The following is a 27,634-nucleotide window of genomic DNA, read 5'->3' on the forward strand; positions in this document are numbered from 1 at the left end:
AGCAACCTAAAAAAACAAAAATAAATGGGAAAAATGAACTGGAACTTGTTCAGACATAAAGTTCCAGGTTTGCAATAAGTTTGGTTCAAGTTCTGGGTGGAGATGAGGGTCGGTTTTGATTGTAGCTGACCATCCCTATTTGAAATGAGGCCAAAAGATGAACCAGTTTCTGCTGATATTTACACCAGTGCAGTGCCACTCTCCAAAATCTATGCTGGCTTATGCCCTCCAAGCCTGTGCCATGGGGGCTGCTGCTGATGTTCCCCACTATTCCTAAAGACCTTACAAGCATACATCATACTTTAGCAGAAAGATTGACATGACGACTATCATAGCTGGAACTGAATGCTTCTCGCAATGGTTCCAACAGGGTTTTAATAACTACTCAAGGCTGGATTCCTAGCAGGTGATTAAAGTGGGCCTGTTGGTCACCAGATTGAGCTCTGGCAGACAGCCTGTCCTGGAAAATGTAATTACTGTTCTAAAGAATACAACAAACTCTGCCAAAAATAATAGAAGTAGATCATCCTCCAAAACGATACCAGATGAAACATGTGGCAGTAGCAACTGGCATACTGCAGGGGATAGTTTCTGGCAACTTCAACCAAGCACAACCCAGTTTCTTGTCATAACAAGAAGATTAAGGGGAAAAAAATAAGAGAGGCTAGGTTCTGATTAGCTGAAGCCAAGCCTATAAATGGCCTCAAAGACAAACTGAAGCTCCCTGATCATATTGAAATTATTTGGAATTGAGCCTGGAAAAGTGCTACAGAATTTGCTCCAATACCATGGTCTAGTGGAGCAAAACAGAGAGTGATGTACTGTAAAACTGACTGAGTTTTGACACTATCTATTTGTTTCTTCTCATATTGTGTAAGCCTACACACAGTTCTCCTAACAACCATTTATTATACTGTCTCCATTCATATGTTGCTCAAGAACATTGGATCAATGAAATTTGATATTGCTACACTTCTGATCAGTGATCACCTACTCTTTGTGTGATGTACAGAAGAGTGCACAGTAATTCAAGATCCCTGTTACCTGTACCAACTCTGGTCGAAACTATATGAACACTATTGCATTATTTGAGATCTTGTACATAAAGCTGTAAGAAGTCACAATGGCAGAGTTATGGTGTTTTGACCAACCTCTACTGTGGCATTTCTAGGCCTCTGCCCCCTTCTTATTTTATTTTTATTACATTTAGTGACTTACAAAACCAGAAAACCTGTTTTCTTTGAGAAGAGTGGGGGAGTTGGAGCAGAGAGGGGTAATACGGTTTGAATGTGCCATTTGTGGAGTATTGAGTGACTGTGCCAGGTGCCAGAAAGCTCGTGGAGAAGTGGGACAGAGAACAGAACACAGAAGAGTTTGATGTGGTGCCCCTCAAATGGTAAATAGCAAGACTGCAAAAGCTCAAAAATCATGACACAAACTACATTCCATGAGATCTACTTCCTGTTTGAAATACCCCTCAATCCCTTTTTCAATGTCTTTGTGTCGCAGGCATGAGTATCCACCTCTGCAAATAGCAAGGGAGGCTGAACGTACAGTTGCCAACCCTCCAGAATTGTCCTGAAGTCTCCAGGAATTAAAGATTGATCTTTAATTAAAGATCATGTCATGTGATGAAACCTTCAGGAATACATCCAACCAAAATTGAGGCAGGAAACCTATAGGAAGATACCCAAAGGTGGAGATGGCTGATTCTGTTTGTTTACCAATCAGAAAATGCTTCTTCTGACTTGTCTACATAACCCTTTGACACCAACACACCTCTTCTCGTTTTAAAATAATCTTTTTGTATGCATCTGTGATCCCACTGAGTTCCAGCCTACTTCATGTCTTGGTTGGAGCACAATCCATGTCCACTTACCAGTTCATCAGCCATGATGCAGTGAGCAGCCATTGCAATGCTTTGTACCACAGACAGCCAGGGGCAGCTCTAGACATTTTGCCGCCCCAAGCACGGCAGGCAGGCTGCCTTCGGCGGCAGGAGGGTCCGCTGGTCCTGCAGGTTCAGATTTCTCATAGGTTTCCATTACAGTAATTTGTTGTACTTGTTTAATATGAAAGAAATAGAACATCATGACAGAATAATGGTCTCCTGCTTTGAGAGTAAGTGTCCTGGCTGAGCCTCATTCATGCTGAGAGCATTAGGGTTTTTTTTAAAAAAAAATTCGTAAGTGAATTTAGTGATGGTGAAAGTTGCTAGGTTGATAGCACCAGAAATTGGAGGCTTCCAGTTAGCCCCAGCACGGGAAGTTGCCAGGCAGTCATCTCATGCTAAGCAACCCCTCTCCCTACTGTTGACATGTGTCAAACTGCAGAGCTGCCCGAAAGAGCTGCCCTGACTTTCTGCTCCATTTGACCCTTAGCCTCGGTTGAGATTGCAAGTGAGACGGTGCTGGCATTTTAATGCAGGCCTTAGGGCATCCACTGAGCCACACTACTCCTCTGAGAAGGGCTGCTGAGCAACTTCTGAGTGATAATCAAAGGGTTGATTTGGACCTCCTGTCTTGGGAGGCAAGAGGCTAATATAGCAGGTCACTGCACCCCCTCCCCCCCCCCCATGTTCATGATAGGATTTGTGTGGCTGGCCCATTATCTCAGGCCATTGTTGCTTTCCTCAGACTCAGAGCTGACCCCAAAGAGCCAGCTTTAAGTGGAGAATCTGGATTTGTTTAATTCGCTTCTCATGCTGAGAAAGCGCCAGACGATAGTGAAACTTTGGTGGGTGGGTTGCTGATTGTGTTCGCATCATCCAGCACTGCCATCTTCTCCCTGCCTTGGACAGAAGACAAAGGGGCTTTCTTTTCACCTTGGAGCTTTGGCTATGGCTGCTTAATTATAGGCAAAATGCCCACGCTGATGGCGGTGGGTGCCGCGTACACTGGAGGGAAGGAAAATCTTTGGGGGTCTCTATGCATCTTTGGAGGATGTAGGGGAGAGTTTTCCCACAAAAGCAATACTGAGAGACCTGCTCACCACTGACTGTGTAGAAAATCGCACCATAATGTAGGGATGGCCGAAAGCTTTGCCAGGTGGAACTGTCCAGCTGTAGAGCTGTGCCTGTGTTCTGCTCTTGCCCTCAGAAACATATGGCTACACTGGAAGCGGAAGGCCTAATATCCCGCTCAAGGAGACATACCCATGCTAGCTGTGATTGAGCTAGAGTACTGGAAATAGCAATGTAGCTGTGGTCAATAGTCACTCTTAGGCTACTATACTATTAGTGTCCAAATTCTTTTCAGGATTTCATCTTCTTTGCGCTCCTGTAGATGCTAGCAGGAGGAAGACCTCAGTAGAACAATGACAACCCACAAACTGGAAATGGAACCCAGCAGTCCTGGCTCCCTGTCCCCCGCTCTAGCCACTGGGCAAGCTACGGTATAATACTCTACCAAAATTGACCAAATAGTATAGTTCTGCGCTAATCTGCTATCTGAGCAATCCCACTGGAGTGGATGAGATAATGCCATTTAATCGGGCCTGCTGTGTTTCTGAATTGGCATGAAGCAGCAGTGCATATTTGGTATTAAAGATAGGTATTGTTTTAAATGGATGGGATGACACTGGAATGAATATGGTACAAAAACATGTTATTCAAACCCTGTAAGTGTACTTGTCTTCTAAGTGCACTTATCTTTCATGAGTAAATGGCAGCTGCTTCCCACCGTAATTAGTGAAGAGATGTTTGTTTGCAATGTGGAAATCTCCCATTCAGGTCCAAGGCTATTAGTAACATGTTTGCATTGTATGTCAAAAGCAGGGAATTCAAATACTGGCTGGGTCAGACTTCAGAGTATAATAAATCTAGCATGGAATAGTGAACTACAGCTAGATGCATCCTGAGGCCAGGATCTTCCTCTTGAGCCTGTTGAATTGGCTTCTGTTGAAGATATGGCAATGGACAGGTTCCAGTGCAAAAGTACACCTCTACCCTGATATAACGTGACTTGATATAACATGGATTCGGATATAACGCGGTAAAGCAGCGCTCTGGAAGGAGGAGGGGCTGCGCGCTCCAGCAGATCAAAGCAAGTTCAGTATGATGTGGTTTCACCTATAACGCAGTAAGATTTTTTTGGCTCCTAAGGACAGAATTATATTGGGGTAGAGGTGTATATGAATGAAGCAAGTCAATGGTGTCTTCAAGCACACAACAGGACAAGATAGGGGACTAGCTGGACCATTGTTTTTGAGGTACGGCAGGGGCCAGAATACCAAACTGCTGTTCTGTTAGTGTTCCTGAAAGCAGGACACCAGATGGGATGGACACTGGTTCATTTCTGTTACGGTGGGTGATGGCACAGTAGAGTAAATCAACATTAGTCTCCTTTCCAATAGTGTTTGATCCAATTCTTGTTGTTAGTTTCTTACCTCTTGCTGCATGTCTGTCTAAATTCTTTGGGGAAGAGATGTGGTCTTTTAAGGCTGCTGAGGAATGTGTGCACCTTCCAAGATAGATAGTGCTCTATAAATAACAATGAATAAAAATCAACTCAGGTCAATGTAATGGAGACATGGTGTTGTACAGTGCAAGTACATGCACATTAAAAGAGCAGTCAGACTATATAGATTTGCAGAGAATGCACGCATAGATTGCCAGCATGGTGAAAGGCAATTTTGTGGTCTTTTGAGACTCTTGTAAGTTGCTTATACACACAGTGTATGTAAATATTAGGAGACCAGGAAAGAATTGCTGTGATTTAAGTAGGAAAATACTACTACAATGCAGGCTCGTTCTTAATCCTACTCGAGTGTTCACTGCCTTGGTTAAATATGCAGAGACTGATGGAGATTGCTACAGGATTAGCATCTAGTACCAGTCACACGGTGGACGGTTTAACATAAACAACTTTGCCCTAAGATTTATCACAACTGATAACAGAAAAGGAGCAGCGTCTCCCTTGCTTGAATTCTAACCAGGAAGAATATTTTGGATAAAGGGAATAACAAACTCTCAACGCCAGCTGCAGTGTGTCAGCTTAATTCAAATATTTTTAACATAGACCTCCAGGGGATTTACTTTTGCAATCTTCTTCAGGTTGGGGCGGTGGTTTGTTTTTTGTTTTTAATTCCCACGCTGCTTCAGCTACTGGCCAAGGCAATGACCCAGCAGGCAATACGACCCACAACCTGCCTTTTGTTTGTGTCTTCGTTACTTCAGATCATATCAAGGATCTAATGACCTTCTGTGTCTTTGGACTTGGTAGAGTGGAATTATAGTCACAGGAAATTCTGGGCTGGCTGGTCAGCCCAGCTCCCAATCTAGGGGTCCAATCCTTTTGTTAGCTCCTGCACAAACAATACTGCATGCTCATCTGGATCTCCCGAGATGGCAAGTTAATGGCATATGTTGCCCTGGGAATGAGGATTTGCTGAAAAAACAAACTTTAAGGCTCGGTAATAATTGAAGGTGCAAGATGGTTCACCAGGCAAAATAACTGCATACGGGAATCACATTTCATCTCTCTGTCAACAGAGATCTCCTTGGAGATACCCTTCTAAACTCTGACAGAAATCAGTGTTTAAAAGGACATTGCCAACTTGGGTAAATGCCTAAAATTTATATACCTTAAAATTCTAGCAATCTCTTTGTGGATTGACTCTAAATATCTTTCACAACAAAGAGATTGTTACTGTGCTACAAAGACCTTGAAATAAGTAGCCTTCTTTTTGGTGTGGTCACTGAAAGCATACTGTGTGAGCGCCCTCTACTGCTCTGCGGGGGTCATGTTACCAGAAATCCCTATCCCAAGCACAGTGCTGCCACCTGCTGAGAAAGCAAATGCTGCACCAGCCTCCTAATGTGAAATAAATGTGAACATAACGGTTTGTTAAATAGGAGGGGTAAAGTCATATTTCAGTACTGGAGTATATGCTACAAACCGTGGAGAGTAGAACATCTTAAAGGAAACATTGTGAAATAGTCCCTGATGGATGTTTTCCAGGTTAACTTCCTCACCAGAAAGTGACTTAGTAAATCTCTGTCTAGCTGTAGAGAAAAATAGTTTTCTAAGGCAGTAGTTCTCAAAGCCGGTCTGCTTCTTGTTAAGGGAAAGCCCCTGGTGGGCTGGGCTGGTTTGTTTACCTGCCGCATCCACAGGTTCAGCTGACTGCGGCTCCCATTGGCCACAGTTCGCTGCTCCAGGCCAATGGGGGCTGCGAGAAGGGTGGCCACCACATCCCTTGACCAATGGGGGCTGTGGGAAGCGGCGCGGGTCGAGGGATGTACTGGCCGCCACTTCCCGCAGCCCCCATTGGCCTAGAGCAGCAAACCGCAGCCACTGGGAGCCGCGATCGGCCGAGCCTGTGGACCTGGCAAGTAAACAAACTGGCCCAGCCTACCAGGGGCTTTCCCTGAACAAGCGACGGGCCAACTTTGAGAACCACTGTTCTAAGGGTGTATAGAGAAGGGGATTGAGGGAAACTATCCTAAGACAGGCATTCTGAGCTGCATAAAATTCATAGTTTAGCTCCAATGCAGATTCCACTGGCAAGCATCAAAGCATGATCACAGTTCACAATCAGAATCGGGGCTATGGGACATGCATTTCAAGGGGCTTTGGAGAGAAGTATATACCACGAGAGTAGGAGGAGAGGCATTATTTTGGGGGTGGTTGGAGAAATACAGTTCAGTATAAGGCTTCCGTTCTGCAGCATGGTGATAGTCTCATTGGTTAGTAAACACTGGCTAATGAATGCCAAAGGCTGAACTTGGGGAAAGAATCTGCACGCAGTTGGTCCCTGGGAAATCATGCTGGTTTTAGCGTTCCCTTGTCCTCGCTGCCTCACTCCGTCACTCGTTTATTTGTTCATTCGCTTGGGTTGAGTCTTTGCAATTACAAGGCTTTGGGGGAGGGACCGTCTCTTTACTACACATTTGTGCAGCGCCTCACAAAAAGAGATCCTGATTGGCACTTTGAGGTGCTACTGCCAAACAAATGATTGATGACGATGGTAAAACATTCTCTGTAGGAATGGTCTTAACTATCCAGCTACAGTCATAGATCCAACAGGTATATGACTACACAGCAAAGAAAAACCTGCGACTGGCCTGTGCCAGCCAGCTTGGGCTTGCAGGACTCTGGCTGCGGTGTTGTTTCACTGCTGTGTAGACTTCTGGGCTCAGGCTGGGGACTGAGCTTTGGGACCCTCCCACCTCGCAGGGTCCTAAAACTGACGTAGGCCAGCCCTGGGTGTCTAGTTGCCGTGTAGACATACCCTTAGAGCAGTGTTTCCAAAACCTGGGACGCAACTTGTGTAGGGAAAACTCCTGGTGGGCCGGGCTGAGCCGATTTGTTTAACTGCCCCATCTGCAGGTCTGGCCGATCGCGGCTCCCACTGGCTGCGGTTTGCTGCTCCAGGCCAATGGGAGCTGCTAGAAGCGGGGGCCAGTACGTCCCTCAGCCCGCGCCACTTGGGGCTTTCCCTACACAAGCGGCATCTCATGTTTGGGAAACACTGCCTTAGAGGCACAAGGGCTTGGATTTGTACCCGCAGTTCATTTTGCAGGCACAAACCATACGTCCATCCTCCTCCTTAGGAGTTTCCACTGTGACATGTGGGACCCATTTGTGCTGAGCTTTCCTGAAAATTTGGCCCCCAATTGTGGGCGCTGAGCACTTGAAATTTCAGCTCTTAGAATCTGTGCACTTTCCCTGAATCCCCTTTGGCTGTCAGTGAAACCCAGCTGCACTTGGCATCAGATATAGCTAGCCAGGTGCAATCATAATCAGTGATTCATTTGTGCAATACCATCAATATTAAAAATGTTAATTAATAAGAAAGCACTCAATCCTTCCCCCTCCCCCTATTCGTTTGATGCAAGTGTATAGTTGGAACTGCTTTGATCCCCAACAGAATAGAGGCTAAACACTGAACTGAACCATCTCAACACTGCTCCTCATTAATTAGCAGCTGCAGGCACTTTGAAACATCTGTCAGGATTGCTTTGACATTCCCTTTGCTTCACTGGCTGCACCGAGGAAGCAGAACAAATCAAAATGAGCCATTTTTTTGGTGATGCCTGATCTTGGTTTCTGCGTTAAACAACAAATATAAAGCTAGGTGTTAGTAATGGTGCCACAGACGCAGGCTTCATGCCATGTGAGTTAATAAACATCAGGGAAAATGGTGTCTGTTCTTGGGTAACCACGGAGCAAAGAGATGAAAAATGCCCCAATGGGGTTGGGGAAATGTCAGGAGATGCATCCTGGTAGAAGGTTCTTGATAGGCTTTGTAGGCAGTAATGGGGATGGGGCAGCTTGACGCAGATGCTGAACAGAGAGGTGTCTGGCATGCTGTATTTTGAGAGAGGTAGGGTGCATTGTGACTAGAGACAATTTAACCACAAGAAGTTATCAAACCAGCTTTCTCCTCCTGGCATCCTGATCCCCGCATGCCTCAAGGACTAGATCGTCAGCTAGTGTATATCAGAGTAGCTCCACTGAAGTCAAAGGCATTTATTGATGTACACCAGTTGAGGATCTGGGCCCAGGCGCTGATATTCCAAATGGTCTCAGGATAATTAACCCATATGAAGGGGAGGGAAGGAGGAAGATCAATGGGGAGATCAGGGAAGTGAGAGAGAGAGCAGGAGGAAGAGGGATGGGAAGGTAGTAAGGCCATTGTGGCTGAGGTAGGGAACCCTTCAAAATTACTTGACTTGAGTGCTAGCCCCAACTGGGAAAAGAACATGTATCATGCTGAAGCCAGGCTAAAAAGCTCATGCCCCTGCCAAGAGGCAGAGAACAAACTAAGGTTCCTGCAGTGTCCCTGCAAAGTGCATTCCTGGTAGTATGCACTGGATTCCAGCCCCTGCTCTCCTCCAGTCATGCAGCGAGTTTGCCTGGCCTTTATTGGGGAAGCTTTACGAAGTTCCTTCCCAGCAGAAAAGTTTCCTCCCTCAGTAAACCTACTGCTTGAGGCAGTAAATCATTTGTCGCTGAATGATCATGAACAGAATACATTATAATGCGAGTCAATCAACAGACTGCTCTCCGATGGGAGCAAAGAGAGACCTTTCCAAGTGCTGGTGCGTAGCTTTTCTGGGTCTCAAGGACTGAATGAGTACTTGTTAAACAATTCAGTTATGGATGACAAGGGAGCTCCTAGTTTCAAGGTCGCCTCAACGGGTATCTTGCCTCTTGCATTGATGGAGTGGGATCAGTCTGCAAGAAGAGAAGCTGTAGTGAGTCTTTCCAGCTCTGGTTATTTTTGCTTTCACACAGTTGTGTCATAACGGGGAAGTATGTGAGCGTAAAGGATGGGGGCTCTGTGCTTGTGGCCTCCATAACCTTTCACCAGTGCACTCTGGAAGAGTTCTCCAAAGCGCAATGTGGCTTCGCCCATTACCCCACCTAAACCTGAATGCGATTTGTATTCATAGCCATTGGGCGTTGCTGGATGGGGCAATGGGTAACATCTTGGTCAGGTTACAGGTGGCTCTGTTGTGTTCTCATGGTGCTCTCAGCACAAGGAAGTATCCTCTGCAGCAGACACAAGCAGCAGGATGGATGTGGGAGGAAATGACGTCTAGGGGACAAGCACAGAGCCTGGAAGTGGGAATGCCTGTTTCTGTTCTGGTAATTATGCAACCTTAGGCATTCCCTGGTCTGCATCTCATGCTCCCCATCTGTAAAATGGGGGTGATGACACCTCCCTACCTCCAGGGGCGCCAGGAGATTTAATTATTAAATGATAGTTAAAATGAACTATGTGAGGTTAACAATAGTAAAGTTCTTAATGATCTGCTTCCCTTGTGCTTTGCATCAGAAATGAGCTGCAGATTGCGATCGCGGCTTTTTAAAAAATTTTATTTTGCTGTTTGAGGTGGCAAAAATCACGATCTGCAGCTCTACTCCTGCCGCTTCAGTCTTTGGCGGCAATTTGGTGGCTGGTCCTTCGCTCCAAGAGGGACCCAGGGACCTCCCACCGAATTGCTGCCAAAGACCCAGACATGCCGCCCCTTACCGTTGGCTGCCCCAAGAAGCAGCTTGCTGGGCTGGTGCCTGGAGTTGGCCCTGCCCTCCCACACCATACACATGCACACATGTGCACCCCATCCTCTGCCATACATACACACACGCATGCAGCCCCTCCCTACAGTACACATGCATGCAGCCTCTCCCCCACCATACACACTCATGCAACCCCTCCCCACACCATACACATGTGCACACAGCCATTTGCTACCCTTGAATGATCTCTTCACCATCATTTTCAGCAACTAAGAATTTAAACATTTCCAGATCTGGAGGTCTAGGAGGTTTTTTTTTTTTTTTAATTCCTTTCAAACCAAAGAACTGAAAAACAAATCTATTGTGACCCAGTAATCGGGCCAGGATCTAATACACTCAGTGCCTCACTTCCAGTCTTTACCCACCAGAAAGCACCGCATCCAAGCTGATAAATATACCTCTGCCACCCGATATAATGTGACTTTGGATATAACGCGGTAAAACAGTGCTCCGGGGGGGGAGGGGGGCTGCACGCTCCAGGGGATCAAATCAAGTTCGATATAACATGGTTTCACCTGTAACACGGTAAGATTTTTTGGCTCCCGAGGACAGCGTTATATCAAGGTAGAGGTGTAATACATTGGGCCGGGCCCTTGGGCCCAACTGAGCTAAACTTGACAGAACCTGGGGCTAGGAGCTGTGGGGAAAGGTGCTTCTAAGCCACCCATTCACTCTTCCAATCCTGGGGTTGTTTGGTTTTCTGCAGTTGGAAAGTTGGCAACCCAAAGAGGCACAGGGAGAGCCAGTCACTTTCTGCCCTTCGCTCTCAGTACTAGACAGCACAGCTGGTGTCTGGGAGAGCACAGTGCAGGGATCCCTCCTGTCAGCGCTCTGCCCACGTGCTTCATACCGAGTCGGGCGCAGGTTTCTACACCCTGATTTCCTGGAACAGAGGCAACCCGACTCTGGATCTCAACCCATCGCAGGCCAGATCAACCACCGCTCCTTCACAAACCAACACTGGAGCCTCCGTATTGATGCCAGGCACTTGTCTGTCTTCAAGGAGGGATTTGGGGAGGGAACCCAGTGCAATTCTTTTCCACCCCCCCTTTCTATCCCTAACGTTCTGCTGCTGCATTTGAAGCCACCCCCGATGCTTTTGCCTGGTAGCCCTAGATGTGTATATCTGGGGACAGGTTGCTCTTAGGCAGAGGATTCTGGGCTCTGGAATTGTACTTCTCTGCTGGCGCTAGGTATCAAGGCAGGACTAAGGCTTCTGCTGAAGGGAAGATGATTTTGCTGGGATGGGTAGGAGTGGGTGTGTATGGTTTTCAGTGGAGAGAGTGGGTAACCTTCTCAGAGGCAGTGTGACTTAGGCATCTGAGTCACTGTTGAAAATGGGGGTTAGGTTCCTAAATCACAAAGGCGCTTTTGAAAACGATATTCAGAATCTTTATGGGCCAGCGAGTTGCTTTTGTGCCTTGTCCGGAAGCTGTATGATGAGAGCTATTCTAAATCTAGGTTCCCTGCATCTCGGTGCTCAGTAGATCCTTACCCTGAGAACTGATTTCTTCTCTCCTCCTCTATGAGTCACAACTCTCTTGCTTATTAAACACGCCCTGTTCGCCTCAGACGCAGCCTTGAGAGATGCTATATCTGTCTGCTCAAATCACCCCTTCCCCATGCGGGCCCCTCCCTCAAACTAGGCTGCCAATTTTGGATGGACTTATTCCTGGAGGTTTCATCACACGACATGACCTTTAATTAAAGATTCATTTTTAAATCCTGGAGACTCCAGGACAACGCTGGAGGATTGGCAACCTTATCCTGAACAGTTGCCCAGCAGGTATTACAGGTGACGAGAGAGGCCTCTGTGTGGGCATATAGGCCCACGTTAGATCTGGGTGAACGATGGTTTTAAATTGAGTTGGGATATAACATGAGCAATAGCCCCAGAGCATGTGACCAGAAAGAATGAGATCATGAGAAAGAAGAGTTGTTGTGTTAAACTTGTAGTGACCATTCAAAATATTAGCATTCTCTTATTTAAGGTCAGACTGAAGTAGCAGACATAAAATGCAGTTAATTGGGTACCAGGTGCAGTAAATAACTGGCTATATAATAAACTGCTTCATCTGGTCTTAGCTAAGGCCCAATAACTGGCAGTGACATTGCTTGTTTGTTCAAGGATCGAAAAAGGATTCTTAAAGGATTCATTGCGAATCCCTACCTGACCAAGCAGGAGCCGACCAATATGAGTCTGAGCACCCCAGGGTTTAGGCTGTTTGTAAATATCTTGATCAAATGCTTATAAGTGGTTTGTTACTGTTTTGATGTAGTCAATTTGCGTATTATTTAGGCATGGTTAGAGCAGTTGTACAAATAGCATTCAGATTGGATTTAATAAAGGAATTTACAGTTAAATGAGTGCTGTGGTAATAGCCTGCATAAACAATAATAATGTCTGTGATACCGAGCTGGAAATAACCATCAAGATTAGCACTCAGTGCAGACACTAACTCAGCAGCGCAAGTGCCCCACGAAGTTAACAACTCTACATGAGGCAAGGAGGTGAATAAGGTGATTTGGCCAAGGCCACTCAGGGACTCAGTGGCAGAGTCTGTCCTATGCTAGAGATAATACCTTGCACTTAAGTTTCCTTTCCATCAGTAGATCTCAGAGTGCTTTACAAAGGAGGGCTGTCATAAACAGATAGCTAAGGGTAATGTTTCTTTTACCTGTAAAGGGTTACAAAGGGAACCAAACACCTGACCAGAGGACCCAATCAGGAAACAAGATTTTAAAAGCTCAAGGAGGGAATGTTTGGGTGTGTGTCCCTTTGTCTGTCTCCGGTCTGTCTCTCAGCTATGAGAGGGATCTTTCTATCTTCAAGCTTCTAATCTTCAGTTTCCAAGTTGTGAGTACCTAATTCTGAACCTTAGGTCCAAAGTGTGGTGCCTGCATGAACTCCAAGCTTAATTACCAGCTTGGAACTGATAGCGCTGCCACCAGCCAAAATTTCCAGTGTTTGGCTCACTCTGGTCTCCCAAAACCTTCTCGGGACCCCAAGACTCAGATGCCCTGAGTCTTACCACAAAGGGAAATGACCCCCTCCTTGTCTTCTCTTTACTTCCTCCCCAGCTTCCCCTCCGTGGGTTATCTTGGAAGATTACTGTAGTTAAACTCCTTGAATTACAAAACAGGAGGGCAATTACCTTCCCACCTCCTTTCTTTTTCCCCCTCCCAGTCTTTTCCTGGAGAGACCATAATCCTGGCACAGGGATTTCTATCCCCTAGATCCTCACATTAGAAAAGAACATCCAACAGGTTTTAAAAAGGAAAAGCTTTATATAAAAGAAAGAAAAGACATAAAAATGGTCTCTGTATCAAGATAACAATATACAGGGTCAATTGCTTAAAAGAAAAAATATGAAATAAACCAGCCCTTATTTCCAAAAAGAAATACAATTTAAACATCCCAGCAACTACACACATGTAAATACAAAAAAACAATAAAAGCCTATTGTTTTTCTACCTTTGTACTCACAACTTGGAAACTGAAGATTAGAAGCTTGAAGATAGAAAGATCCCTCTCATAGCCGAGAGACAGACCGGAGACAGACAAAGGGGACACACACCCAAACATTCCCTCCCTGAGCTTTTAAAATCTTGTTTCCTGATTGGTCCTCTGGTCAGGTGTTTGGTTCCCTTTGTTAACCCTTTACAGGTAAAAGAAACATTAACCCTTAGCTATCTGTTTATGACAAGGGCAGGATAGGGAAACGGAGGCACGGAGAGGGGCAGTGTCTAGCCCAAGGACACCCAGCAGGCCAGTGACTATAAGAACTTCTGTGTTTGAACTCGGCTGCCAAGACTACGTGATCTCACTTTAAAGCCTTGTCCCAACCCAATGATTAATTCTGGAAACCCTAATAATACATAACATTTTCCACACTGAGCGCTGCACAGACATCCATGAACAAATCCTCACACTGCCCCGAAGGATGGGTCAGTACTATAGTATTGCCAACTCTAAGGGTTCAAAAATCGTGAGTCAGGTCCTGAAAAATTGTGGTGATTTTTTTTTTTTTAAAGTAATCTAACAAATATGGGCTTTTCTTTGCCTCCTGAGCCTTTAGGTGCCCTTGGGTCAGATTGTGATTCCAAGCTCTTCCCTGCAACAACCAGGACTGAAAAAACAATGAAAACAGAGATTCTCACCTGATCACATGCCTCTGGGAACTGGGGCTTTAAGTACAACATCAAATATTGTGAGAGTTGGCAACACTAGTAGTATTCAGCCAGATTTACAGTGGGGAGACGGAGGCATGGGGGAGCAAAGGGACTTGGCAAGACTACAGTGTATGTCAGTGGCAGGGCCAGTTTGAGAACTCAGGACTTAATTCCTAGCTCTTCCAATAACTTGCTCTGATTACAGAGGTTGATAGAAACTAGGAGATGCATTTTGCTAGAACTATGTAGTCCATATGTAAAATCATTAATGAGATTTTGTCAGTATCTGTGTCTCTCTGCTAGTTCCTGGGATGGAAGGTGCGCCTTCTGGGGGCTAATGTGACACCTGAAAATTCTTAGCTGTTTTTAAAAAAACTGAGCTAACTTTACTATATGCAGTATAATGTGTGTTCATTTTACCGGTAGATGAGGAGTTTCGCACAAAGAGCTGCATATTCAAATTCTGTTTGGGATTCCCTCTGGATTCTTGCACTAGCATTTATTTTGTTTTCTCTTAGTATGATCTAAGTGAATCTGTGAACTCTACAATCAATTTTTTAAACACCCCCAAAAAAAAAAGTTGCAGCAAGACTTGATTCCAAACATTTAATTTGTTGAAAATAATGAAGTCAAGACAGCAAAATCGTCTATCGTGGGGAAAGGATTACTGAATAAATGGCCACACTTAATGGGACACAGTAAGAGCACTCTCTCCCTTGCTCACAAATAAGAAATGAGTTACTGAGAGGCCCTAAAATAAACTGTTACTCTGCTTGATCTTAGCCACAAGGATATCACCCTCGCATCTTTTTATATGGCTGCCCTTTTCTACATTGGCTTCTGATGAGCGTGTTAAAAGGATGCTGACATCTCAGGGAGACTTGCTAAATAGACATCTGCTTATGTATTTATGTTTCTCCTATGATGCCTCAACATACCTGCTGCGTCACTTCACCTCGCACCCCCCCTTGTTAACCTTTCCCCTGTCATTGTCTCTGGCTTGGGGCTTGGCATCTGCATAAGGCCCCAATATACGGCAAAGCTCCTCTTTAAGCACATGGAAAGTTCCGTTGAAGTCAATGGTTAAAGTTAAGCACATACGTAAGTGCCCTTCTTCATCAGGTCCTAAACCAGTAACTCTAAATCTTGCCAGGAGCAATGCATAAATATATATCCTCCAGGGAGTGGGGGTGCACGTGAGTATAAATATTGTATGTTACTCTCTTCAAAAACAGCTCAACCATTCTGTCTCAGTCACTCACTAAAATAAATTCATCTTTGGGCAGAGACCAAGCCTGGGAAATTTCTGAGTGAGTGAAAACGGGAGGTTAGGAATGGAAACTGTTATGTGACCTTAATTAGAGTTTTGGGTTCTGAATAGCCGATGATCACATGCACCTTTGCATGAATGCCTTGTGGATAAGAAAATATTGTCACCCTGTTGGCATTTCTCGCCTGCTCTATGCACTTGTCAGGAATGCTGTGAAATATAGCCATCTATTGATCTTTTGCTTTGGGCACAACCTGGCTTCCCTCGGCGCCAATCCCCCCTCAGAGGCAGCTGCCAGAGTAGTGAAATGGCAGATGGATCGCTGTGCAAGGCTTTCCAGTAGAGATCTCAGCAAAGTTTTCTGGCTTTGCTCTGACCTGCTTCACTTCATGTTCGTCTCTGCAAAGTGCACTCTTCTCCTTTTGCTGAAGCACCTGCACTGGAACTGGCATTTAGTGTTTACTACTAAAGGGTTTTGAAGAAAAGGTACTTGTTCCATGACCTGTTGCCTTTACCCAGCCCACCACTGTGCACTGGAGCTGCTCTTCTTCACTAGTGATCTCTTTCTGAAACAAACATGAAATGGGCTCCCTAAAGAACAAGCGTGTTCGTCCATGTATTTTTCATGTTGGTGTCTTGTTTCCAGCCAAGAGGCGTTTCTGCTGTGAGTTACTGTTTCCTGTTAACTCACTACAGGCATTCAGGACAGATGCTTCTCCCACTTCTTACTGCAAAGACAGTGGGCTTGAGTTTTCTTCAATATCTCTTAGCCAGCAGTGTGTAGCAGGGTTTGCCTAAGAATTGCTCTGCTTCGTTGCAATGTTGAAATCCATTCATTCAGTGGAACATTTCCCAGCTCTGTCACTGACCTGTTGTGTGATTTTGGGCAGATCACTTCACCTTCCCTGTCCCTCGGTTTCTTCTTATGTGCAGTGGGGATAATGATACTTCCTATCACTCCTCCCTTCTCCTCTGTACAGTGCTTGCAGAGTTTTAATGAAAAGCGTGACTGAAGTGCTAGGTTTTATTATAATTGACTAGAGCTGGTCAGGAATTTTTGGATTAACTTTTTTGGTTGGGAAATGCCAATTTGTTGAAACCAAAACTTGTGGGAAAGGACTGATTTATTTTTTATTTTTTTGTTATAAGTTTTTCATTTTGAAAAAAATTTAGAAAAATGTTTCAAAGAGGTCTCATGTTGACATATTTTCTAAGCAAAAAAACAACAACCCCGTTTATTTCTGTTTGAAATGACTTTTGGTTTGACATTTAACGGGTGTTTTTTTAATTAAGACCTTGAAATCAAAACATGTGAACTAAATCTCTCTCTCTCTCGATTGGATTGTCGGTTAGTAAAAATTTTCCAGATTTTGACTTTCATCCTGATTTAGGAGAGGGAAATCTCAAAAGTTTCTCTGGGATGGGAAAACTAGTTCCTGCCCAGCTCTGTTACTGACCCTTAAATAGGAGTCAAATGCTGAAAACGAGAACGTCGCTCCCCTAGTCGGTTAAACATGGGGCACAACAGGTGAATATCACCTGGGAAAACAGAACTTTGGCTGGAGTAAGTGCAGCTGGCCCAAAGACCAAGAGAGTTGTGTTTCCAAGGCAGCATTGTGTCCACCACTGCTCACACCTGTTATTGAGGCAGGGAGGTGATGACAATCCTCAGGTGTGCCCGAGGTGGGAGAGAGGAGCCAACACAGAGACAACCAAAGGAAAGAGGCTGATACCAGTCCTGGGGCCCGTTGCAGTCAGTGGGAGTTTTGTCACAAATTACAGTGGGGCCAAGATTTGACCCACAATCTCTTTGCTGCTGAAAACAGATCACAACCTACTTGGAAGAGTAGTTTTCCATTAGCAGGTTAGCATGGCCTAAGGGTCCCTATGCCCTCCACAGCCAAATCATAGACTGTAAGGTCAGAAAGGACCATTATGATCATCTAGTCTGACCTCCTGCACAACGCAGGCCACAGAATCTCACCCACCCACTCCTGTATCAAACCTGTGACTGAGCTATTGAAGTCCTCAAATCATGGTTTAAAGACTTCAAGGTGCAGAGAATCTTCCAGCAAGTGATCCGTGCCCCAGCCTGCAGAGGAAGTTGAAAAACCCCCAGGGCCTTCCCAACCCCAAGTATGGTGATCAGCTAAACCCTGAGCATGTGGGCAAGAATCACCAGCCAGACACCCAGCAAAGAATTCTCTGTAGTAACTCAGATCCCACCCCATCTAACATCCCATCACAAGCCATTGGGCATATTTATGAGACTGATTTTAAAACAAGAGACAAACACTGGAAATGGCCTAACTAATGGGAACAGATAGGCCCAGGATTCAGAATTTTAAAACACCCTCCTTTCCATACTGTACCCCCTGCCCCCCAAGTTTGGGACAGGGTGCTGGTTCAGGCCTATCTCTACTAATAAGTAACTCCTGCTCCTTGATGGCATTAGGGGCTCTTTGTTGCTGGTGAATGAGATGGAAGCGTTCTTAGAGTGGGCTCATTAAAGATCAGAGAGGAAGGGGGTGACTGGCAAACTTTAACATGGCTTATTCCTCTTCCCTAAATCTGGCTACAGTATTCTTCAGCTCCTGTCCCAAACTGTAGTGCATCATGGCTTGCTCTGCTGAACCTCTGTCATGGTCCACCTATCTTAGGTACTTATATGGCCCCCATCACGGCAGGTATCTGTAATGTATTTGTCCTCACAACACCCCTGTGAAGTTTGGCAGAACTGTTATCCCTAGTGTACCCATGGGAAACTGAGGCACAGAGAGACTAAGGGGCCCACCCAAGGTCACACATGAAACTGAACATTTACAAATCTGAGACAATCACCTTACCCAGTGGACTGTCTTTCCGCTTCACCTCCATGCCAGGTGCAGAATAGCTGTACGTACGGGCTGTTCTTTGGGAACCTTCAGATGAGTTGCATTTTATTTTAAACGGTAAAACTGTACAGGCAGTCCTTGGACTCACGCAGCAATTGGTTCCTGGATATCACGTCTTAAGTTGAAACATTGTGACTTGATTTTCTCACAGAAACAAAGTCAACTTGAGCGTCGTAAAGTTGAAAGCAACATCAGAAAGTTGAAACAGGATGTCAGTTTGGAAACGTTGTAAATGCTGTTGGCTGTAACTCAAACATCGTAAAGTCGAGGACTGCCTGTAATATATTGTTGTTACATGGAGGGCGTTAAGATGGGATCCTCTGAAGAGGAGCATAGGAACAGCTTCCTGTAGACTTGATTTTAGTGTAAACTTTAAGAGAAGTCAAAACCACAGTTAACTTTGAAGGAGGGGGGTGGTAATTGCAATTAATCTGGAGGTGAAAGATAATTTAATGTTTTAGCAAAAAATACTTAAAAATCATCTTTTAGCAGACACTTTAATCCCACAGTGCCCTCTAGTGGTGAAATTTCAGAGTGAACAGTTTTCCTGTGTTCACTTTTAGCAGTCTCTAACACTTTATCAGCTCACCTAACAACTTCTTGTTCGCTCCCTGCTTTAGAAAATGGGTCCCCTTTGTCACATGTCAATGACTTGCTCCCTCAGATCTCTGTCTCTGTCCCTCCCTCAGTCATTGCAGTCCCAAACCAAGCTCTGATTCAAGCGGCCTGCTTACATACTCCTGGAGTCTGAAACAACTAGGGTGATCAGATGTCCCGACTTTATATGGACAGTCCTGATTTGGGCCTTTTTCTTATATTGGCTCTGATTACCCCCCCACCCTCTGTCCCGATTTTTCACACGTGCTGTCTGGTCACCCTAGACACAACTGAAGCTGGGACTTGTGGCTGTACAGGAAAACACCATGAGACAAAACTGGCCAAACGCCTACTGACTTCAATGACCCCACTGGCAGAGGATTAAGGATTCCAGGGTTTGGCTTCTTGTGACGTGCCACGTGTGACTTACCCCAGTGATCCTGCGTCAGCCGCAGACAGCAGCCTTTGAAAGTTCACAGCTCTCCAGAGAGCACAAAACACTTTGTGAAAATCAGCAGCTGCAATTCCCGGTCACAAAGAAAGGACTGACGCCCACTGGCTCTGGAGAACAGGTCAGATACAAATCACAGCTGATTTAGCCTGCCTCCTGGGCTCCAGTCCAACATCATGTGTATTTCATTCTAAGCTGCAGAAAGCTACATATCGCCTGCGCTTGTGACGGCCCTGGAACTTGCTGGAAAAGCCTGTCTGCTAACCCCATACTACCTTCGATCCACATACACATTGCCCATTGGGAGTACTGGGAATAGAGTCTTGACTTTGGTGTGACTATTAGGACACTGATATCTGTGAGAGTCTGTCTCCGCTCTAAGCCCTTCTATTGCCCTGTGTGACCTTATCTCAGGAAGAGAGCAATCTCTGTAACTATTGTAAAGATAATATGGGGACGTGTTTGCCTGAGAACATTGTGCTTCCCAGTACAAATCATCCGTGTGCACTCCCCGGGCGAGGGCCCAAAGAATGCATGTTAGATAAAGTCTCGTTCATATGCTGGGGATCACATTAAGCCTATGGGCTGATTCTCAGGCTGATTTACAAGAGCCATCTCCATTGGCTTCAGTCGTGCTATGCCAATTTTCAGCAGGTGAAATTCTGACTGTTTGTTTGCTCAGATGTGCCTGTTCTTTCCTCGCCCCTGCAGCCCTGCGCACTTGAGAGCAAGGAGGCAGGGATTTTGAGACTCACTTCTGTTCATTACAGAGGGCTAGGCCTAGTGTTTAACCGTACGTGCCCCCACATGTAGCCTCTGCTCATATGTACCCTAGAGTGCAACAGGCTTGCACATGGTGTGCTGTGCAAGGACTTGCAGGATCCAGGCCTTATCGTGTACCTACAGGTATTTAGCAAGAACTAAGGCTACGTTGTAGTCACGGGTATTTTTAGTAAAAGTCATGGACAGGTCATGGGCAGTAAACAAAAATTCATGGCCTGTGACTTGTCCGTGACTTGTACTATATCCCCGACTAAAACTTGGGCCGGGGGGCTACGAGTGCTCTAGAGAGGGAGGTCTGGGGGTGATGCAGGTGCTGGGCGGTGGCCCAGGACTCACGCTGGTGCTGGGGGGGGGATGGGTGGGTGGCTGCACTTGGCCCAGGACCTCTGCCGGCGCTGGGGGTGGGGGAAGCCCAAGACCCCTGCTGGCGCTGCAGGAGTGGGGAGTAGGCAGGGCTGGCAGGCTCCCTACCCGGCTCTGACTGGTATGTCCCTGCAGCTCCTAGGGGGAAGGAAGGCTGGGGGGCTCTGCACACTGCTCCCACCACAGGCATCAGCTCTGCAGCTCCCTTAGGCCGGGAACCGCAGCCAATGGGAGCTGCGGGGGCGGTGCACAGAGCCCCCTGGTCCCTCCGCCTAGGAGCTGCAGGGACATGCCAGCCACTTCTGGGGAGGCCTTCCCCAGGTAAGCACCACCCCACACCCCAACCCCCTACCCCAGCCCTGAGGCCTCTCCCACACCCAAATTGCTGCTGGCCCAGGGGCTGACCAAACAGTCGGGCAGCCCCTGAGCCAGCTGCACTGGCCACTGCAAAAGTCACGGAACCGTGACCTCCGTGGCAGACACACAGCCTTAGCAATAATACGTACGGGGCTAATTCACAATGGATCCCTCAGTTAACAAAACTCGGACTTTGCATGCGCACACAATTATTTTTACTGTCTAGCACTATTCTGATGATTAATATTACATATTGGCATATAGACAAATGATCAGTGTGTAACTCTGTGCGTACCCACACACACACAGCAGATCCTTGCCCATTCCCATGTTGACTGGCAAAGCATCTGTGAATCAGTGAACCTTGTCAACTAGCGAAAAAGTGTTCAAACACGCTGATAACGCCTGAATGCTGCATTGCAAAAAGTGTGCTGCTTTGCTTTCGTCAGCTGCAGTTTGGTTTGAATGCTGATGCTGTAGAGAGTTTGAATAAGTGTACTGTGGGGTGTTTGATAAAAGTACCATTGTTTCTGTCACTTGCAGCTTTGCTGGAGTGCAGATAGATGGGGGAGATCCTGCCAGCTTTAGTGTGGAGTTTCAGGTTAGTAAGTTTCTCCTGCACATTCACTGTGCCATATGCCTGAGTCTGAAATGTGGCAGATGGCAGTGTGGGCTCGTATCTAGCAATCTCCAGCACACAGTCTGAAGTGGGGTTTGGATAGGATTTATCTTAGCTCAAGATCAGCGTTTCCCATTATGCTGAGTTCAGCCATGCTCTGTAGGCTGCGACTTATTCTTTCTCAGTGGGTCTATTTTAATGTTACCTTTGCCTCTCAAAGTGCGTCAAGACAATATTGCAAGTGAATCCTCTTAGATAACTAGTAACATCAAGAAGTGTTTTCCCTTTAAAAAACATCCACCTTGGTAACAGTACCAAGCTAGCATGGTGCTTTGGACAAATCCAGCCCTAGCACTGCCTCCATCCCCTCTTGCTGTATCTAGAGACACTCCCTTCCCTTCTACCTGCACGCGCCACACACACACACACACACACACACACACACACACACACACACACACACACACACACAACACAGCGAACCCGTCCATCCATGTCAGTGCCACGCACAAACAAATCCACTAGCTCACAGTACTCAAGGGGCCAGCAGAAAGATGATCTGCTTATTTTTAGAAACCTCTGCAGTCTTCATCCAGCCCCCGCTCCTCTGCCCCGCACCAGCTTCCTTCATGCATTTTTACACTGATGGCAAGAGATCCTTTTCCTCTGCAGCTCCCACTGCCTGCAACAGTCTTCCCTGGACCTCGTTTCTCTGAGAGAAATCCCATCCCCCTAGTGTTTGAGCCGTGAAGAGGCTCACAACACCTCACAGACATTAGTAAGCATACCCTTTCCTCACCAATGTGAAGTAAAGGAAGAGTATCCTCATTTTATAGAAGGGGAAGAGGGGCACAGAGAGATTAAGGCTTGGAGTGTCAAAGGAGTCCAAGTGATTTAGGAGCAAAAATCCTGTTAACCTTCCATAGGATTTAGGCACGCACCGGGCTTTTGAAATTCCTACCATAAGTGACTTACCCAAGGTCACACCCATAGTTTGCACTGAAGAGGGAAATTGAATCCTGGTCTCCCAGCCTGGTGCTTTAACCACAAAGCCACCATCTCTCCCTTGCATCATTTACAAAAATCTCAGAGACCCTCTCTTTTTCCCAGCCTCTCCCTTTCTCTCTCCCCTTATTGGTCTTGATTTCGGTACCAGTATCGATGAGCTCTGTTTGCACACAAGGCGCTAGAGGGGATAATGGTTGCTCCATTGCATCAGTTATTAAAGCCAAGCCGCACTCTTGAAGGAACTAATATGCTCAGAACTAAGGCAAAGTTATTTCTGGCCAGGCAAACTCTTGCATTCTGCCCAGCCAGGCTTTCGTCAGGGCACATGTTTTTTTTTTCCAGTAGCCTTGGTGTTCCTTCATGGGTATTAACAGGCCACTGCTTTTCTCCAGCTCCTCTCTACCCCCAGCTGTGCAGATCATTTCTCTGATTGCTGAGAACTGCACTATGAGAAAATGCTTCGGGATGAAATAATGTTTCGGGTAAAAGGGCTGGGAGGCTGCAGTTAACCAGTGCGTTATCGATCCGTCAAGGTGTCAGGGCAGCGGGAGACAGCTTCTCTGGATGGCTTCGCGAGGGGACAAGGGATGCATCCCACTGCCAAACTGAAGTGTGAGTTCGATATACAGAGCGCAGGCAGAGGCAGGGTAGTGGAGAGAGAAATGGCCCAGCTGCACTGGGACTCAGATAGCTCCTTGCAGGCCCCAGGGGAGCATGAGCCCCATGCAGCTCCTTTGATGTCAAGACAACACCCACTTCACCTGCCTCCATGAACAGTGTGATGCTGGGGCACATCAATGGAGTGGCAGGGTGGGAGCTGCAGCTTTCAGGGAGCATTTCAACAGCTGAAAGGGCACGTCACCTATTATACCAGCTCAATATGTCTGGGGTAGGCTGGCCTCAGGCACTGAAAGCATCCAGTCCTGTCTGGTAAATGTCCAGTATTAAACCTGGCCGGACACAGATGAGGATTTCTCTAATGGAATCTGCCCTGGGAGAAAAGTTGTGTCTGCTGTAGCTTGTGCTCGTAACAGCGCATCCTGGGAAGTGACCCTACCAGTTGGGACCTGGGCACATCTGGCTACTAAGCTATTTGTTGCACTTACCATGAAAATCAGGGTCCAGACACCCCAACAGAAGAACAGGGGGTCTGAACCCCAAAGAATAAGCAATTGAATTAACTGCTCGTATACAATGTTGTTGGGCATAAAAATATATCGAGTAAGGTCTCCTGTGAAAGCTTGTAATGTTCTGAACTTGCTGGTCATTAAGAGATATGTTTACAAACTGTGGTCATGAGTTCATGTATTTGTCTGTATATATAAAACTGTACTCCTAATTTGTGCTACAACATTCAGCTCCACCTCCTGACGCGGCGGTGGGCAGTCAGCCAGGGAGGGGCTGCCTCCCCAACCAGCTGAGACTAGCTCCAAGCACCTAGGAGAAGACAAATGGTGGGCCTTTACAGTTAATGGGAAGACATTGAGACACCCTGGCTATCAAGTCAAGAGGGAACTTCTCCTGCTCTCAGTGACCATGCAAGAGAGAGAGAACCGCAAACCCTTTTAAAAGGGAAGGTTTGGAAGTGAAATCTAGCCAGAAACTGAGGGACAGTATCTAGGCAGGAAGCTGTCTGGGAAACGCTGATCGCCCTTGCAGTTAGGAGGTATGCTGGTGTAACCCACATACCTCCTGGGCGTGGTATTCTATCTCATCTAGTGGCACTAAGCCCACTTGAAGAGAGAGGGACAATGAGTCTGCTCCACAGCCTTAGCTAACAGCCAGTTGGCTTTTAGCTCACACTGTAGAGGCTCATGCACTAAGCTCCAGAGATCCCCGGTTCGATCCTGTCCGCTGACGACCGGGATCTGTCGACATTACACTCGGACACTGTTCAAAGGCAGTAGGTACCTTGTATTAAAACAGGGGGTTCATCTAATTTAAAAGAGTAAAGCCAGAGGTTCCATTTTGATATTTATTTTCTGTGTAACTTGCATGTGTTTGCTTCCCCTCGTGATTTCATCTTTGGCTCTGGGGGATTTTCTGCTTATTAAGCTTTTTGTTTATTTTTACCCCAAGTGGGTCTTTGGTATGCAAACTATAAGGAGTGTACATGTCTGAGCAGGCTGGGGGCTGGTTTCACACCTTGGGGGGCTGGTTTCACACCAGTAGGGAAAAGTCCTAGTATCTGTTAGTTAAGAACTCAGCATGGACAGGTTTGGGGAGACTCGGGACTGGGAGGGCTTGGGGTCACCAGCAAAGTTTAATTAGGCTGAGGGGGCCCGGGGTAAGACTTTGTGTGTGTGGAGGAGATTCTGGTGTCAGGGCTCTAAACCAAAAATGCCCAGCACCAACATTACAGGGCGGGAGGTGACAGAACCTCTTCCTGGTCTGAGTGGTCCCCAAAATGTCTCACTTACAAACCATCCCTTCAGGTTATAGAAATCCTTCCTGGCATTCAACCCCACCCATCCCTCTCCTCTGAGGAGCTGGGGCAGAGCAGAGAGCGTTATGGGGGAGCTCTTGTGTTCAAAGCATGTGTCCAACCGGCATGACATCTCCATGCTCTACAACCGTGTTTCTCAAACTGGAGGTCCCGACCCAGAAGGGGGTCACAAGGCTATTGTAGGGGAATCACGAGATCACAAGGTCACTGGGGGTAAAGAGGAGTTGTGGGGGATACAGCAGCTACTGCTCTCTGGCCACCCTGCTCTGAAGGCAGCAGCACCAGCAGCAGCACTGCAGACATAAGGGTGGCAATATCATGATTGTGTACCGTATGTTATGTACCGTAATTTGCTATCACTTGCGGGCGGAGGGGTGTCACAGCCTGAAATATTTTCAAAGGGCGGCCCAGCAAAAAAGCATTTGAGAACCCTGCTCTACAATATTCTTTGGAAGCAAATCTTAACTCGATGTCAGTACGGCCTGGGTTTGGCCCAATGTGTGATGAACAACTTGTGCCTGGTGTTTAATTTCCCTGTGTTGTTTTCTGCTTCTTTGCAGGGATCCTGTTTACAATGCTGGTATTTGGACCAGCCTGTGGATTTATCTTGGGCTCCTTCTGTACCAAAATCTATGTGGACGCTGTCTTCATTGACACAAGTAAGGCGAATTGTTTCTGAGTTGCTGTTAAAGAGCATTAATGATGTATTGCAGGACTAAGATGTTGAGATTCACCCATAAAGCCCCCTCTCACTGAGTCTCCTAGGCTCATGAGCATAACAAGGCATAAGGAAATCCTTTTGAGTGAGACTCAGCTGCTGGGTGGGATTCAAAGTCTTTCACCTCGATTCCAGTGGAGAAGAAATTGGAAGTGGCTGGAAATTGTTACCATCTGGGGTGGTTTGGAATCTTATGTTAAATGAGTTTGAGGGGATCATAGCCCATTTCTTAGTAGACAGACGTCCACGTCAAGATGCCACCATCACAGCTAGTGCTATCTAGCTCCCATTCATGCAGCCTCCACCAAGGGACCGAGGACAAAGAGAACAACCCCCCCATTTTGCCGCTATAGGAAGTCTTTGCAGCCTAGGGTGGAGTAGGGTGACCAGATGTCTCGATTTTATAGGAACAGTCCTGATTTTGGGGTCTTTTTCTTATATAGGCTCCTATTACCCCCCACCTCCTGTCCCGATTTTTCATATTTGCTGTCTGGTCACCCTAGGGTAGAGGCATATCAATAAAGAAGCTTCTGGTGCTGTCTGTGCACTACCTCTCTTGGTGATAGTTGCTATGTGACTCTCCTCCCTGAGCCCTGTTCTTTATTTTTCACAGTTAATGATATTCTGAATGTCTCTCTGTCTCTCTCTTGATCTGTCTTTCTGTCTCCTCTTCTATTATTAGCTATATTATTCCTTTTGTCAGTAGAGTCCAGTTACACCAGAGGTGGGCAAACTTTTTGGCCCGAGGGCCACATCTGGGCAGGGAAATTGCATGCGGGGCCATGAATGTAGGGCTGGGGCAGGGGGCTCAGGGCTGCAGGAGAGGTGCAGGATGTGGCAGGAGGCTCAGGGCAGAGGGTTGGGGTGCAGTAGAGGTGCAGGGTGCGACAGGGGGCTCAGGGCAGTGGGCTGGGGTGCAAGAGAGGTTCAGGGTGTGGGCTCCGGCCCAGCGCCACTTACATGGAGCGGCTCGTTGGTGGCAGCGGCATGCACCGGGGCCAAGACAGTCTCCCTGCCTGCCCTGGTCCCACACCACTCCCGGAAGTGGTTGGCACCACGTCCCTGCAGCCCCTGGGGAGGGGGGTGAAGAGAGGGCTCCGCACTCTTCCCTCACCTGTGGGTACGTCCCTCGAAGCTCCCATTGGCCGTGCTTCCCCTTCCTGGCCAATGGGAGCTGCGGGGAGCAGTGCCTGCACGCAAGGGCAGCGTGCGTAGCCCTCTGCCCCCCCACCCATGGGCCACAGGGACATGATGCTGGACATCCGGGAGCGGTACAAGGCCCATGGTGCCACAGGGGTGGCAATCCCATGGGCCGGATTCAAGCCCTGATGGGCCGGATCCAGTCCATGGGCCATAGTTTGCCCACCCCTGAGTTACACTGTCCATTAGCGCAGCATGCCTCTGAAAGGGGAAGAGGAAAGAAATAATAAGGTGATAGGTAATACAAATGTTAATGGTCCAAGACAGGGAATTCAAATCATTTATTATTTAGACCCTGATCCAGTAAAGACTTAGCACACACTTAATGTTATGCCTGGGAGTAATTCGACTGAAGCCAGTGCAATAGCTTCAGCCAATGGGCCTACTTGTGAGTGGAAAGCAAGCTCCTAGATAAGACTTGATAGAATCTTGGTATTAATTATGGAGGTAAAGCCCTCACAAAAGCAACTAATAATTCCTGCCAGGATGCTGATAAAACTGAGCAACAGAAAAAGTCTTAATTAGAGCTGGTTACAAATATTTTTGAATTAGGGGATGTTTTTCATGAAAAATGTTTGTGGGTTTGAAAATTTCCAAATTATTGATAAAATGATTCAAAATGAAAATGTTTCTGTTTGGTGTGTTCTTTCTTGCCATTGGAAAATGGGATGGAGTTTATGAACAGGGGAGGAAAAGCCTGAAAAATACCAAATAGAAATTTCCA

General features: G+C 46.6%; 2 protein-coding genes across 3 annotated transcripts in view; both read left to right on the forward strand.

The window, feature by feature from the left end:
* SV2B (synaptic vesicle glycoprotein 2B) overlaps positions 1-27,634 on the forward strand; it is a 769,788-nt gene that overhangs the window by 446,653 nt on the left and 295,501 nt on the right. The gene's annotated exons all lie outside the window — the stretch shown is intronic.
* SLCO3A1 (solute carrier organic anion transporter family member 3A1) overlaps positions 1-27,634 on the forward strand; it is a 214,690-nt gene that overhangs the window by 132,010 nt on the left and 55,046 nt on the right. For both annotated transcript variants that reach the window (XM_032783005.2, XM_032783006.2), the window contains exon 3: positions 25,553-25,651. In XM_032783005.2, the coding sequence (XP_032638896.1) occupies positions 25,553-25,651 (99 nt within the window). The remainder of the gene's footprint in view (positions 1-25,552; positions 25,652-27,634) is intronic.

Source organism: Chelonoidis abingdonii, chromosome 9 (assembly GCF_003597395.2).
Source record: "Chelonoidis abingdonii isolate Lonesome George chromosome 9, CheloAbing_2.0, whole genome shotgun sequence".
Taxonomy (NCBI): domain Eukaryota; kingdom Metazoa; phylum Chordata; order Testudines; family Testudinidae; genus Chelonoidis; species Chelonoidis abingdonii.